Consider the following 15054-nt stretch of genomic DNA (forward strand, 5'->3'; position numbering starts at 1 on the left):
GCTATATCATGCTCATGTGATAACAACTGTCTTTTGTTGTCCTTGAAGCTGTTTGCTTTACCAGCATTTACCACTGACTGCATTCTCCTGTACCCTGGCTTGTGAGGCCAGACACTTCCTGCTGGATGGAGAGCTGAGACCCTTGGCAATGAGGCAGCCCACACCCACACACCCAGCCATGGTGGACCTCAGCGGGAGAGAGGTGGGACAACCTTTTACTTCCCGTTAAAACGGTTGCTGCCTCTCCATTTGTGTCTTCTGAATGCTTAGCAAAGGTTGCTTCTCAAATCCTCAAGAGCCAGAAGTGTTTCTCAGGGGTAGTGATCGACAGGTGCTAACTTCTCTGATTTGACCTGGGGCTGAGTTACCCTCCACACTGAGCTGTGTTGAGGTTTTCTTTGAGTACCTTTAGATGTAGCAACAACCATAGTACATCCATCACAGGGCTGTTTAGTTTACCTGACTCCCAGCAAATTCTTTCTTTAAAGATGGACAAGACTCAGTCTTACAGGTCTTCAGTAGCTCTGTTGGTTACCTTATAAGGACACAGCAGTTCCTCCCTGACAAGCCCTGTGGGCTAAGCACTTTGTAGCAGCTGAATCTGTGGAGCTTGGAACCTGGAACTGCTCCAACCCGAGGCATCTGCCTTAAGGCTTGGAGGACGTGTTGGTACATGCTGGGACGTTGTGTCTCCTCCTGGAGTTCTCTGAGCCACATCAGCCAACCTAAGAGTATATTGGTAACACACTGTGTACTTTATCAACAATGAGAACACACATCATAACACTCCAGAATGAAGACACTGAACGGTAGCCCCCACCCGTTTCCACTCTTTACTTTCATTAATATTATCTATTTTGATCTTTTGAAGAAAATATTTCTTTGGGGGTAAAGTGTGTGAAGTTAAAATATCTATGGCTCAAATTCTTCTGAAATCTTTAGATATATATGTTGCCGTAAAACTCTCCAACCTAATTATGCCCCAGCAATGAAAACACAACACAGTTAATATGAGTACATGCTGTGCGCCTAGATTGGGCAGATCTACCACTACTCTACCATCTTCCACATCTATGAGACCCCTTAGAAGTTGCAGTTTCTCCAGGCCATGTGCTTCTGCTCAGCTTTTCTTCTTCCTCTTCCTCCTCTGCATCCTCTCCCTCTTCCATTTTCTCCTTCTTCTCTCTCCCAACTTCCTCTCCACCTTCTCTTTGATCTGCCCAATCATCAGCTCTCCCTTATTTTACAAATTAAGGTGGGAAGCAGGTTTACAGGAAATCACCTGAATGCTGACTCATTCCTTATTCATAGCCACTCATAGGAGAATGGAATTAATATCAAGTATAATTAGCCCCAGGGCTATCCACAACATATACACATTTTGTAAATGATGTCCTAACATTTTAAAGGTACTAAGATTACTTCTTAGGTAGATTTTTCATTTCATTTTATTTTGTTAGATTTTTGATTGTACCAAGTAAAACAATATAAGTAAACACGATTAAATATAATGAAAAACTGCACATTCTTCGCTCTACTTCATTCTATAATTAACTTTACCACATTTTCTGTCCATACTGCATATGCACATACACACACACATACACATATGTGTAAGTGTATACTCACATGTACATAGATGTAACATGTGAGAAAGAACATATATCTACGTGTTGTTTATGTGTTGTTATTTATAAGACAACAGGGAAGTCCAAATGAGGTGAACCAGCCCCTGAGAAACATATAAGTTTATGTTAACTAAACGTAAGTATAATTTATCTCTCAGATGTACCTCAGGGCCTCAACAATCACACATGTTCAGGGAACAACTCAGATCATAGATTATTTTGTCACTGCGAAAAGACTTGCTGCACATCCATTTAACCCTCATAACTATTGAAAGGAAAACTGATCAGGACACAGCTACGAGGACACACAGCTAATGTCAGGACACACAGATATGAGGACACACAGCTAATGTCAGGACACACAGATACGAGAACACACAGCTAATGTCAGCTTGAGTTGGGACCACAGCTCCTGCCTCATGATTAACAAAAGCTCAAGTCCCACTTCCCCAGAAAGGACCTGAGAGCGAACATGTCCAGCTCTGTGCACCCTAGGATCTCTGTCGTTACAGCCTAAAGTACCCCTGACTTCTGACTCATTATAGTTCTTCTTAAATGTCAAAGGGGGAAGCACGTATATCGCCCATAGAAAGGGGCTTGAAAGTCTAAAAGCCAAGCGCCATCCTTCTGGGACAGAAGGGAGTGTGCGCTGCTTTTATGTGATTGTATTTGGATAGCTTGCCATTTCTCTCCTGAAGTAACAGGTAAGAAGCCCCCAGGCAGGTTCCACTCCCTTGCTGTCTGTTGTGCTCCCTTTTTGCTTCAAGTTTGGGAATTTTTGTTACCTTAATCAAGCAGTAGAAGGACCCCTGCGTGGAGCTGAAGTCCTCAGACATAGCATTGGGAGACTTAGAAAATAAAAATGCAAAACACCCTCTGATGTTCCAGACAAATGGTCATGCAACATTTCTATGGACTTAGGATTTTAACGGAGCATCTATTTCTTCCTCTGCATTCTCTCAAGAGGACCATGTTTTACTCTGCAGACATGTGACAGCACTCCAGGTGTCACCTCTGTTTTTACCATTGTGTCTGTACACATGTCCAGCGCATTGCGTGTCTGGATGACCACCTGTCTACTTGTCCTCTCTGGCAGGTAGAACTGCAGCTTCGTCTGCGGGTCCCACAGGTTGGCCACTACGTGGTCCTGCTGGAGTATGCCACGGAGGTGGAGCAGCTTTTTGTGGTGGACGTGAATCTGAAGAGCTCAGGGTCTGCCTTGGCAGGCCAGGTGAACATATACAGCTGCAAGTACAGGTAGCTAATCACCCCACAACCCCAAATTCCTCCACCAGGGAAGTCTGCCTGGAACTTGGGGGATTCGTACACTGGACTTTTGACGCAGCCTTTGAAAACTAGCAGGCAGCTAGTTGTAAGGTCCAACATTATCCCCAGCCTGGTATTGGGAGCCTCTCTGTGGGTGGCAGCATTGTGAAATTATGTAACAGGTGCACCTCTCCCTGCACGCCCCCCCCTTTAGAACCCAACAAATTAGTGATTGGTGATTGCTGTGTGCAAAAAACAATAGCAGAAACTTTTAGATTCACCCTAATGAACTTTTTGCCCAAGAGTGCTAATTGCCAAGGGCTTACTAGAAATGATTTTCTTTGCATAATAGTTCAAGAGCATTCTTTAATTAAAGAATCAGCACAAAGGATATTTGTAGAGGAGACTAAAATGTAAAATTAATGACACCAGAAGTTGTAGCCCTTGATACAGCAGGTAGAAGAAAGCTACAGTAAACACACCAGTTCTTAGTCACAGCCTTCAACGTTTTGTTAACCTGGCTTTTATGTTGCTCTGATCAAACACAAGATAATTTGAAGTAGCCGACCACCTTCCTGGATGTGAAAAATTTTAAAAAGGTGTGCAAAGAGTAGATTTTAGCATTGTACCATGGGCACTGTTGTGGGGCCTGATCAAATGCCTGCTGAATTAGCTGTGCTCCTAACGATCCTAAAAAGCCATCTCTGAGGACTTTGTTACTGGAACAAAGATCACAAACAATGAGTCATATTTGGATTTGTGTATGGTGTTGAGGATCAAACCCAGTGCCATGTGCATGCTGAGCACTCTCCCACTAGTGCATGGGAGCACTTTCCCACTAGGCCTGTGTCCTCAGCTCTGTATATGAACATTAAGGGCATACAGTGATCCTAGGGTAGTTTCTCAGAACCATCTATCACTATCTGAAAATATGAATTTCATGTACAGTTGGCATCAGTATCACTGTAAAGTGTTTGCCCCAATGGGTAGGCCCTGTGTGCTGGAGTCCTGGGTGCGTCGGCCACAGGCCTTCAACCTCTATCCATCTGAGCTCACCTTCCACTTCAACTTTTAAACTTCTTGCATCTTTCAGCTCACAGTCTTGACTCTCATTTCTCACAATCTAAGAGAAGTTGGCTAGGGGACAGAAGAATATTCATAGTTATTCTGGTGACTCTAGATGACCTCAGAAAAGCTCCAGGTTGGGGATAGTTTATATTTTGGGAAGATAGGGGCTTGTTATGCAACCCAGTGTGGTTTTAAATCCATGATCTTCCTGCTTCAACGTCCAGGCTGCTAGGGTTATAGCCATGCGCCATCCTCCCTGGCATGGCAGAAGGATTACAAAGCCAAAGAAAGAAAGGGCCCTTACAGGACGCCATGCAGGTTTTATGATTAGCACTGGGGGACATTGGGTGATGTTCTAGAATCTTTAGCACATGACAACAACTAAGCATGTTTAGCAAACCCGTCATTAGAATTCTAGGACAGCATCATATTAGACGATTGCCTACTTCATACTAAGCCACTCCCAGGAAAGTCCCATTGTATATTTTTACTTGGCCAAGGTCTTTCCTTTTTTTTTAATGCTTCAGTTGTCACAGGGGTCAAGTGAAAGGGAACTGACTATAGCGTGGGAATCTAAAACACAGGAATTATTCCCTATAAAGGCCTATGTTAAGTGAAAGGCCTGCTCGGCATTGCACTGTCTCCTGCTGATGTTTGACCATACTCCTGCATGTCTCACATGATTTCTAACCACTTTGTTAGAAAGACAACCTCTCAGCAAAATAGTGACATCATTTAGAACACTACTTTTCAGAATAATAATGCAGTGATAGACAAATCAACCCTTTTTGCCACAGCGAGGTGATCCTTAATGACTAAACCAATGGCCATCTGCTTCTTAGAAAGAACTTTTAAAAGGATGATGATAAAACTAAACGCAAGTGAATCCCAGGGTAGCACTTCAGTCCAGGACGGCTTCAGCTGTACTTGCGTGTTGACTGCCAAGTTCCTATATATCTACCCAATCTGTGTTCGATTCTTTGCATATTTTATCTTCTTTTAGTCAGTACCTAAATCTCCTTGACTCAATGACGTCAGGTGTGCATTAGGGATGGCCATGTTGTCTTCATCCACTTCCCGCTCCAGTTCATATGTATCCAGGGGAAATGGCATCAGCCTGCTTCCTAAGCTTAAGCATGCTTTCCCACCAGAGCCAGACTCCATGGGGCAAAACTCTGACTTTTTAAGAATGGTTTCAAATTTGTCTCTCACTCGATGGAATGGAAGGTGGGGACCAGAGGTAGAAGTTCTTAGAAGGGACTGAGGAAGAAAACAGACTCAGACTTGGCCTTGCAGACAGTCAGTCTGGCTTGTCCTTCCCCCATGTTAGTAAAGCCAGCTGTGCCTACTGATGGGCATGGGATGGTCATAGCTGGGCAATCTGAATTATGAATGGTCCAATGAACGTTGGTAAACTTCTAAGAGATTGAACCGCCACTCTCTAGCCACTTTTAAAAGATCACAGTGGTGAGAACATTCCAGAATGAATTTGGGGGATCATTCAAACCATAGTAGGCTGCACCCCCTCGACTTCTCATGCAGGAAAATCGACTCTGGTTCGCCCAGTTATAAAGAGGGAAAGCAGACCAGCAGCCAGGTGCACAGCAAGGGAGACGCCAGTGTCAGGCTAAGACAACTCTGTTCCCTTTGCAGCATCCCGTGCAGGAGTGTGGTGATTGACAGCCTGAGTCGCACGGCTGTACATGAGCTGTTGGCAGATGCAGACATTCAGCTCAAGGCGCACATGGCCCATTTCCTTTTGGTATGCCTTCATCTAGCCCACTGAACTTTCAAAGCCTTCTTCTGTCATCTGTATTTCTCAAAAGCTTTTCAAAATTTGGGCTGCAATTGCATTGTATCTATAAATTCAACTTTGACAGTTCTCATCCTGAGCCTCCTTCATGTCACCTCATAAAGTTCAGCCATCAAATATGAAGGCATCCTACCAAAAAAAAAAAGATATTTTATTAACTTTCATTTATCACTATTGTAAATGAAGTGCCTTTTACCATTATATTTTCTACTTTATTGTTATTATGTCTAGGTACAGAATTGACACTGAACATAATTTAATTTCTGTCCATTTTACTATTCTATATAGTTCTTGGAGTGCTTTATTTAAACTTTATAACTGGTTATATAACAGTACTCTATATTTCAATATGGGTTTTCCCAACTCATTAGGTATATATTCTTAAAATTTAAATGCCAACTGTGACAGATAAATGGCATTCATACCTACCCATGTGACAGTGGAGCTTGACTACTAAGAGCAGTGGGATCTGCCTAGGAAGGGATTGTTAAGATTTACATAACTATCTCAGGGGACTTAAGATTGCCTAAGTGTGACACAGCATCCTGTTACTGCTGGCAGTAAGCATGCATCAAACTCTGGGGAATGCCAGGGGGAGTGTGCTTTAAATATTGTGCCTAACCTAACAGGAGTAAGTAAAACACTTCAAACTTAAGTAATAGTTTGAAATAAAACTTTAAAAATGATTGCTATGAAATAATGGTTTTCCTTCACAAATCTAACCTCTTCATTTTTGGAAATTATCCTGGGACTCAGTTTAAGTGTGGATTTGCCCTTTGACAAATATCCCAAGGTCACTGAAAGTCAGGCTAACTAGGATGGAGGCTCCATGGAGTAGGAATATTGTCCACCTCTGTCCTATAGATGCCTGGAGTCCCAGTGATGGTCCATACATTTTTGTTTTTGTTACTACAAATCCACTTTGTCACCAAGCTGATTACATAGTTTGACTTCAAATGCAATAAAAGACACTTTAATGGCTGAGTTTCTTCAGTGGCCCCAAAGCTAGCTGTAGAACAAATCCTTCAGGGTTGGTGTGGGCCGAGGTCTGAGCCATCCTTTACTAAGAAGGGTGCTTCTCCAGATGACGCCACGTCTTTGAACCCAGGCTCTTCCTCCTGAAGCATTTCAGATACCAGCCTTGAGCAGTAGTAGCCCCATGTCACAGAGGAAAAAAGGCACCGAAACCCACTGAACAGGCTCCTCTGACTCTGTTCTTTGTTTGGGAAAATATTCCAACAATAATGTAGTCAGCGATCCTGTACAATAAGGAAAGGGGTTTGCTGCCCGTGGAGGTTCTACATGTTTGCCACCCTGCAGTTTTATTCCTTTTATGTAATATAAATTTTCTGGATGAGTTTTTCACTTTTTAAAAAAGAGTTTGGAACGGCCATTAGTTTTACCAATAATTGTTGTGTGTTTTTACTTATTTTCTTGACAGTATCACATTTGTATTATACCAGCTGAAGAATTCTCAACTGAATATTTGAGACCTCAAGTCCACTGCATTGCCAGCTACAGGCAGCATGCTAATCCAAGGTAATGTTTCCCTCTCTTCTTCCTTATCAATACTCTGAACAATACTGCCATCATATACATAAGGCTAAAACTTTATGCAGTTTGGGGATCTCTTCTCTGAAATGTTTGGAAACTTAACTGTTTTGAATTTGAGAGCATTTGTAAATATATAATAAGATATCTTGGGGATAAGACCCAAGTCTGAACATGAAATGGATTATATATCACATGCAGCTTTTTTAAAGTATCACGTATAGATAATTTATACATTACATCTGGTATGCTTCTTTTTGGATTATGATCGATCACACGAGGTCACCAGTGGAATTTTCTACTTGGTGCTGGGGTTCCACAGTCCCAACCATGCACAGTGTACTGGGATTCCACAGTTCTAACCATGCAGTGTGCTGGGGTTCCACAGCCCTGGCCATGCAGTGTGCTGGGGTTCCACAGCCCTGGCCATGTAGTGTGCTGGGGTTCCACAGTCCTAACCATGCAGTGTGTTGGGGTTCCACAGCCTAACCATGCAGTGTGCTGGGGTTCCACAGCCCTGGCCATGCAGTGTGCTGGGGTTCCACAGCCCTGACCATGTAGTGTGCTGGGGTTCCACAGTCCTAACCATGCAGTGTGTTGGGGTTCCACAGCCCTGACCATGCAGTGTGTTGGGGTTCCACAGCCCTGACCATGTAGTGTGCTGGGGTTCCACCGTCCTGACTGTGTAGTGTGCTGGGGTTCCACAGCCTAACCATGCACAGTGTGCTGGGGTTCCACCGTCCTGACTGTGTAGTGTGCTGGGGTTCTATAGTCCTGACCATGTACAGCACAGTATGCTGGGGTTCCACAGTCCTGACCATGCAGTGTGCTGGGGTTCCACAGTCCTGACCATGCAGTGTGCTGGGGTTCCACAGTCCCCATTCCCCTACAGTTTCAGATTTTGGAGCACGTGTGGTTTGGGATTTGGGGTATTCAACATCTGCTTAACTGCAACGTAAGGCAAGACACTGGTGTTTAATATGGGATAGTAAAAATAGAAGAGCCACAGGCTGGAGAGTTGGCTCAGCAGTGAAGAGAGCTGGCTGTGCAACCATGGCAACCGGAGATGTACATCCATGTAACTAGCTGGAATGGGCATCCTGCACACATCTGCAAACCCAGCTCTGAGGTGTGCATCAACAGGAGGATTGCTAGGGCTTGCTGGCTTCCAGCCCACCCAAAAAGGCATAAGCCCCCAAGTCAGGGGGAGACCCTGCCTCAAACACAGACAAGATAGAAAAGGACACCTTGCATCCTCTTCTTGCTTCTGCTCATACATACAAACATTCAAACCTTTACAGACATGTATACACGCACTCATGTGCACAGATGCATATACACTCAAGTCATGTTTTTTTTAATTTTAAGGAAAAGAAGAGTTACCCAGCTAGGTAACTCTTCCTAGCTGTCAGCTTTCCATACTTCTGTAATATATATTATGACACAGACACAAACACAGCCAGGGACATGGTTATGCTTGGTCCTTGAGGGCAGGTCTGCCAAGTTCTGCCCTGACAGCTCACTTTATTCCAATCCTTTAATCATTGTGTCTAGGCTCTCCATTTGAAAAACCACAAAAATAATGATCCACCTTGGAGCTATGGTATCAGCACTAGCTAATTAGGGCTTATTTGGGGCTTCTAGGGGTATTGTTTTGCTGTAGCTCCAAAAATAATTAAAAGGTTCATTCGTGAAAACTTTTAGGGCTGTGGAACCCCAGCACACTGCATGGTCAGGGCTGTGGAACCCCAGCACACTGCATGGTCAGGGCTGTGGAGTCCCAGCACACTGCATGGTCAGGATGGTGGAACCCCAGCACGCTGCCATTTTAGTTGTGAAACAAAGAAAGGCCACACATTTGTTTCTCTCCTCTCACATCAGCATTTGAACAGAGGGAGGAATCATTTTTTTTACATTGATATCATTTTATTAATTAATATTTTTGGGAAGAAAGTGTGAATAGTTTTCTATTTTGCCTGCCTTACATTAAAGACTTTCTTTCTGTCTTAAGTAGCTGAGTTGAACAGGTACCTGGAGTGTGCTTGCCCAGCAGTCTGTACTGGTACTGTTGTATGACAATCTCTAGGCTCCTCCGGTTCCTTGGTGGGATTCCTTTGACACGTGATGTGTGTTCAATGTTTCTTTGCCCATGGATACTATGCAGGGTTTTGTTTTTGTTATGAGGATATAATCATATTTTAAAATGTTCCGTTTTTCAGTGCTTCCTGTGTCTCCCTGGCCCATGAAACTCCTCCAACAGCCTCAATTTTGGATGCTACAAGTAGGGGCCTTTTCTCTGCCCTACCTCATGAGCCTTCCTCTCCTGCAGATGGAGTTACTCTGAAGGCACCACAGGTAGGAATGCACCCTAATGTAAGAGTGTGATACCCCCCCCCCAGTGGGCAGCACCCATATCCCCCTGGGACTTGCTTGGGATGTGCATTTTCAGGCCCTGCCCCAAATCTTCTTCATACCAGGCTATGGAATGGGACTAGTCATCTGTGTTTTTTACCCACTGTCTCTCCTCCCCCCACCCCCAATTTGGGAACTTGCACTCTTGGCTGTGGGTCACTGAGCAGAGTAGGAGCCTGGGTAGTTCTGACTGTGACTACTCTCACCCTCCCTGTCTCCTTCCACATGGCCACTCTGAAATTTTTCATGGCCCCCAGAGAACATTGGCTTTTATCTAAATTCCAGACTTTAGGAAAGGGGATTTCTTGGGACCAGACATTCCCGTAGGAGATCTCGGAGTTGAGGACAACTGAGGAAAACTGAAATGAAGCCCTGGCTTTGTCTATGTTAAAAAGTTGGTTTTCCAATTTGCAGTTCTCCATCAAAAGATGGATAGAATTTTTTTAAACCTTCAAGACCAAGGTTACAAAAAAACCCCAAATGGAAAAAAACCCACTTGCTGAACATTCTGATGGCTGATGATGATGGTCCTGGGGTGTTCGAAAAGGAGGAAACAGATCCCCCAAAGTTGTCCTCTGACCTCCACATGCATTCCATGGTACTCATGGCCCCCACCCCAGTATACAAATAAGTGTGACAAATTGTCTGAAAGATGATAGACTTTCCCAGCTGTTCAGTGCTATGGTTTCTGCAGTTTTTGAGTTAAAAGAGAAGGGCATAGTCACTCAGGAGACAGAGTGTAGCTCCGGATTCTATTGCTCTGGGGGAGGGCAGAGTGGGAGAAGGGTGCAGCCCAGAATGAGGCTCCCTTCCCCGGGGCTGGAGCTTGTGTGGCCTGAACTTTCCACCCACACCAAGGGTGTAGACTCTGGGTTTCCTTACTAGCTCGCCCAGGTGTGAGGTAAACAGTGTGGTAACTGCTATAAATAAAAAGGTTCCTGAGAAGGCAGCTGGGTGACTGCAACAGCAGAGGAGTTTTATTAGGACAGCTCCAGCCTCCTAGCTTGAGATGGGAGAGCAAGCCTGCAGCCTGGAGGAAGACCTTCCTCAGGAGAGATGGCCATCCTGGATAGCATAGCTGGGGGTCCAGAAGGGAAGAGGGCAGACCCTTAAGTTAACAGCACACCATGGTCAGCATGATAAAGCCTTAAAGGGTAAAAAAGAGCCGGGGGTAGGGGGTGGAGGTATGGTCTTAGACTCTCTTAGAGTCTTTGGTGTGTAAGTCCTGCAGCATGGGACCTAGCTGCACACTAGCAGTCAGGAAGGCCCTGAGGAGAATCTGGCTATAAGTCAGGGCAGCAGGGAGGGGGGCAGGCTCAGCCTGCAGCTGCATTGGGGAGGAAACCAGAGGCTGGGTAATTTATAAAGAGAAGATGTTTACTTAGATCCTGGTTCTGGATGCTGGAAAATAGAAGACCAGGTAGCCATCTCTAGCAAGGGCCTCTCTGCATATCATAGCAATGGTGAAGGTGCCACATGGTAGGAGTTTGTGTTGCAGTACCAATTGGTCACTTGTTCAAGAGAAGAGGGGCAAAGGCATCTGAGGCTTCCTAACAACCCACTCCCTAGTAACTGACCCCACCCTGGGAAGGAAGAATTCACTCCTGCAAGATTTGTAATCTGTTTATGAAGGCTCTGGCTCATAATATAACTGCTTCCATTAAGCCCTGCCCGTCAACACCAAGAGATTAATTGGGAGAGAATGAAAGGCTGTTTCTGAACGAGAGACAGAGACACCCATAGAGACAGACAGACACAGAGAGAGGCAAAGAGTGAGAGACAAGGAGCGCGCACACACACACGCGCGCAGAGAGAGAGAGAGAGAGAGAGAGAGAGAGAGAGAGAGAGAGAGAGAGAGAGAAAGAGAAAGAGAGAGAGAGGAAGAGAGAGAGATCTGGAGACAGAGTGAGCCATGGTGGCTGGGACCTTTTAAAGGGTATGCATAGCATATTTAGCAGCTGGTGATGACATAACCCCTGGTGCTGAGTCACTGAAGGCAGGCCAGGGCTAACATGCCTCCCTTTTGTTTATTATAACAGGAGAGGACATTGGGGGGTGATGTTGAAGCAGGAAGGAGGCATCTGTGATCTTTAGACTACTTCCTTCTGTCTGGGGTCATCAACATCTTTGGGGACCCAAGAAAAGTGGGATGCCAGCCGAGTCCTGAAGAGGCAGCCATTTCACTCTCTGTCACAGCTTTGCAGGACTGACTGGGGCTAGGGACATGTAGGCAGCAGTTGGAGCAGTTTGGGAGAGTGGTCAACCTGGGGCTAGCCAGTTTGAAGCTATTCAGGATGCAGATTTTGAGGGAAAACTAAGAGCTGGCAGGTTGATGGCAGATATATATTAGGGGCAGAAGATAGAGTTAGGAGGGAATTTATTCTTAGGTGTACATTTGAAACTTTTAGGCCCATGGTCCTGGTCATTGAGGGAGGGGTGTCCTCAGACCAGGGAAAGGGGCGTGGTCGTGGGGAGACCCCACCCTCAGGGATAAACAGAGTAGAATTATCTGGAGTCCATTTGACCCATTGAGAGACAAATTCAAGTTGATTCCTTGAAGCTTACTAGACAGTTTTAAGTTTACAAAAAGAGATATTTTAGATATGTTAGCACCATCACTGTTTGTAGCCTGTACTTTTCAGTGCATTTTGCACATTGCAGCAAAGGCAGTAGACTCCTGCCTTTGGATCCATAGTAGAAATCTGGGGACCCAAAATGATTTTGGGTTAAAAGCATGAACACTCTTTCCTCTATCCAGAAGACCGTGTGTATATAGATGGGACAGATGTTGTTAGCACAATGGGAAGCACTTTAAGTCTCTATTTAGAAGACAAGGAAGTTTAAAATCTTGAGCCTGTGATTATGGTAATACTACTCTGTGCTTACCACAGCTAGATTAATAGCTTATCAGAACGCCACTGGCATTAATGTTATAACTCTGAATTTTTGAAGTCTTAGTATAATAATAGCATAGAGAGGAAAAGATACCTAGAACATTTTTCATGTTTTTATACCTTAAATCACTTTCTTATATCTTTTAGCCATCTTAAAATGTCTTCTTAGACCCTAAAACATTTTCTTAGATCCCCACGACTTAAGCTTTCACATCCTCAGACCTTACCTAAAGTTTATGCCTTTTTTCTATCCAGTCAGTTACTATGGTAGCCAGAAGGTTGACCACTGAGAGCAGGCACTGTGACGTGAGGTCTTTACATGAAGGAATGGTAAAAAGTGTCCATGAAACCTGTTCTGAGGCTGAGGCGGGTCTGCTTTTATACCATTTTATGTGCATGCAAATAATAAGGTCAGTCCCAGGTTAAGGATCAAACAAGACAATAAACACAAAGAGTCAAGGAATAAACAAGGCAATAAACAAAGTCCCATGATCACTGTTTCTAGGGCTTATCAGGATGACCAAGACATCTGAGCCTACTTCCCTGTCCTCGTCCTAAGTCAAATTCCTGCCTTGGCTTACTTCATTCAGTGCCCTGGCCCAATGTCAAACTCCTGCCAACTTTCTAGAAGTGACCCCAAGAGCTCTCCACAGTATACCTTTTTTATCAAGCATATATTGTTACTTATCTTAATTTTCTAGCATCTTAGTGTTGAAACAGTTAGCAAAGACATAAGTGTTAGGGTGTAAATCTCTAAGTCAGCTTTCCTTAACCTGAAACAGATCTTTATATCCTTTAAATTTCATTGCCATATAGAAATCGACTCATATAGTTGGAATTAACTCATTCTCTCTCTCTCTCTCTCTCTCTCTCTCTCTCTCTCTCTCTCTCTCACTAAACTAGAGTTGTACCTATATATAGATTGTTAAGTATAAGACTTTTATATAGATTATTATTTATAAATCTTTGTTAAAAGTATAAAGTCAACTTTTGTTACAGACTATAAATTTTAAACCATACCCAATGAATTTACACATCATGACAGAGTTTATAGCATAAGCCCACAAGATTTTTCTGAAAGCAAACCACAGAAACTATAAAAACAAATGGTTTTTAAGAGTGGAAAGTAGAACCTTAGAGATAAGAGACTTTGAGATCATTTGTTCCTGTGGTGGCAAAAGTTGTTACAATCTGAGAAAACTTGGAAATCAAGTGTCCCAATTTTTACCATTGAGCTGTACTGAGGGCCAAGCTGTTGTTAAAAAATAAAAGTGTATATATATTTGAATCCTTGGAGGGAGGGAGGGAGGGAGAGAGAGGGAGGGAGGGAGGGAGGGAGGGAGAACACCTAGAGGGTTCCAAGAAGCTGAGGGACTTTAGCAGGCAGTTCCTAGGAGGAGGCAAGCAATTCACAAAGTATGGCTTACCCTCCTTTTTGGCCCAATGTCAGGACTGTTATTGATTAATGACCCATTGTTTGTGGCTCCCTTAAGGAACCTTGTTCATTTTCCTGGGAAACAGAAAAAATGTCATTACTAAGTAGGTTTTTGGACCTCTCACTCAGACCCCCAAGTTGAGAGCGTGCAGGCACCAGGATATCCTATCAAGTCACAGACATCAATGTTGGAGTTTATGTAGCACAGTGCTTTGGTGGGTCACAGCAAAAATATGCTGAAAAGATCATACCATGCAACAAATCTCATGCAAGAAATTTATTGGACAGTGGGAGTGAAAGACTACTTCTGTGAAAGAAAGAGAGAGACAGAGAGAAAGAGAGAGACAGAGAGAGATACAGAAAGAGAGACACAGAGAGAGAGACTGAGAGAGATGGACGGAGGGACAGGTGACAGTGCTGTGACCGTGGGGACCTTTTGGAGGGTATGATGCATGTCACATTTGATGGTGGTGATAATGTGGCTGATGGTGCTGAGGTACTGAATGCAGCCTGGGGCCAACAGTGAGCTTTGGTGGAACCAACTATAGCAACATCCCATGTCCTAATTATTCAATGCTTTTCAGTTTGGGGTTTTTTTCTTCTCCCCTCTTTTTCCTTCCTAGAGTCAAGTGACCCTGAAAGGACTCATACCACACCTGGGCCGACACGTCTTTGTCATCCATTTTTATCAAGCAGAGCACCCAGGGTTTCCCACTGAGGTGATTGTGAATGGAGGAAGACAGTGGTCAGGTGAGCAACCATGAGCAGGCTCCATCCAGGGCATGAGCCATACCATCCATGCAACTGTGTGACAGCGCCTCTCCCTCCCCAGGTTCCTTCCTTGCCTCCTTCTGTCCCCACTTACTTGGCTGCCGGGACCAGGTGATCTCTGATGGCCAAGTGGAGTTTGACATCTCTGAAGCAGAGGTAGCTGTGACAGTGAAGATTCCAGATGGAAAGTCCTTAACATTGGTGAGTTCTGCTTGA

General features: G+C 44.2%; 1 protein-coding gene across 5 annotated transcripts in view; it reads left to right on the forward strand.

Moving 5' to 3' along the window:
* Positions 1-15054, forward strand: part of Lama3 (laminin, alpha 3) — a 249597-nt gene that overhangs the window by 129220 nt on the left and 105323 nt on the right. For all 5 annotated transcript variants that reach the window (XR_003952502.1, XR_385977.4, XM_006525685.4 and 2 more), the window contains exons 23-29: positions 49-202; positions 2725-2885; positions 5616-5724; positions 7217-7314; positions 9546-9681; positions 14691-14817; positions 14900-15039. Coding sequence is in view for 3 of the 5 variants with exons in the window: in XM_006525685.4 (XP_006525748.1) it covers positions 49-202; positions 2725-2885; positions 5616-5724; positions 7217-7314; positions 9546-9681; positions 14691-14817; positions 14900-15039 (925 nt within the window). In the remaining 2 variants the exon portion in view is untranslated. The remainder of the gene's footprint in view (positions 1-48; positions 203-2724; positions 2886-5615; positions 5725-7216; positions 7315-9545; positions 9682-14690; positions 14818-14899; positions 15040-15054) is intronic.

Source organism: Mus musculus, chromosome 18, assembly GCF_000001635.26.
Source record: "Mus musculus strain C57BL/6J chromosome 18, GRCm38.p6 C57BL/6J".
Classification (NCBI taxonomy): Eukaryota; Metazoa; Chordata; class Mammalia; order Rodentia; family Muridae; genus Mus; species Mus musculus.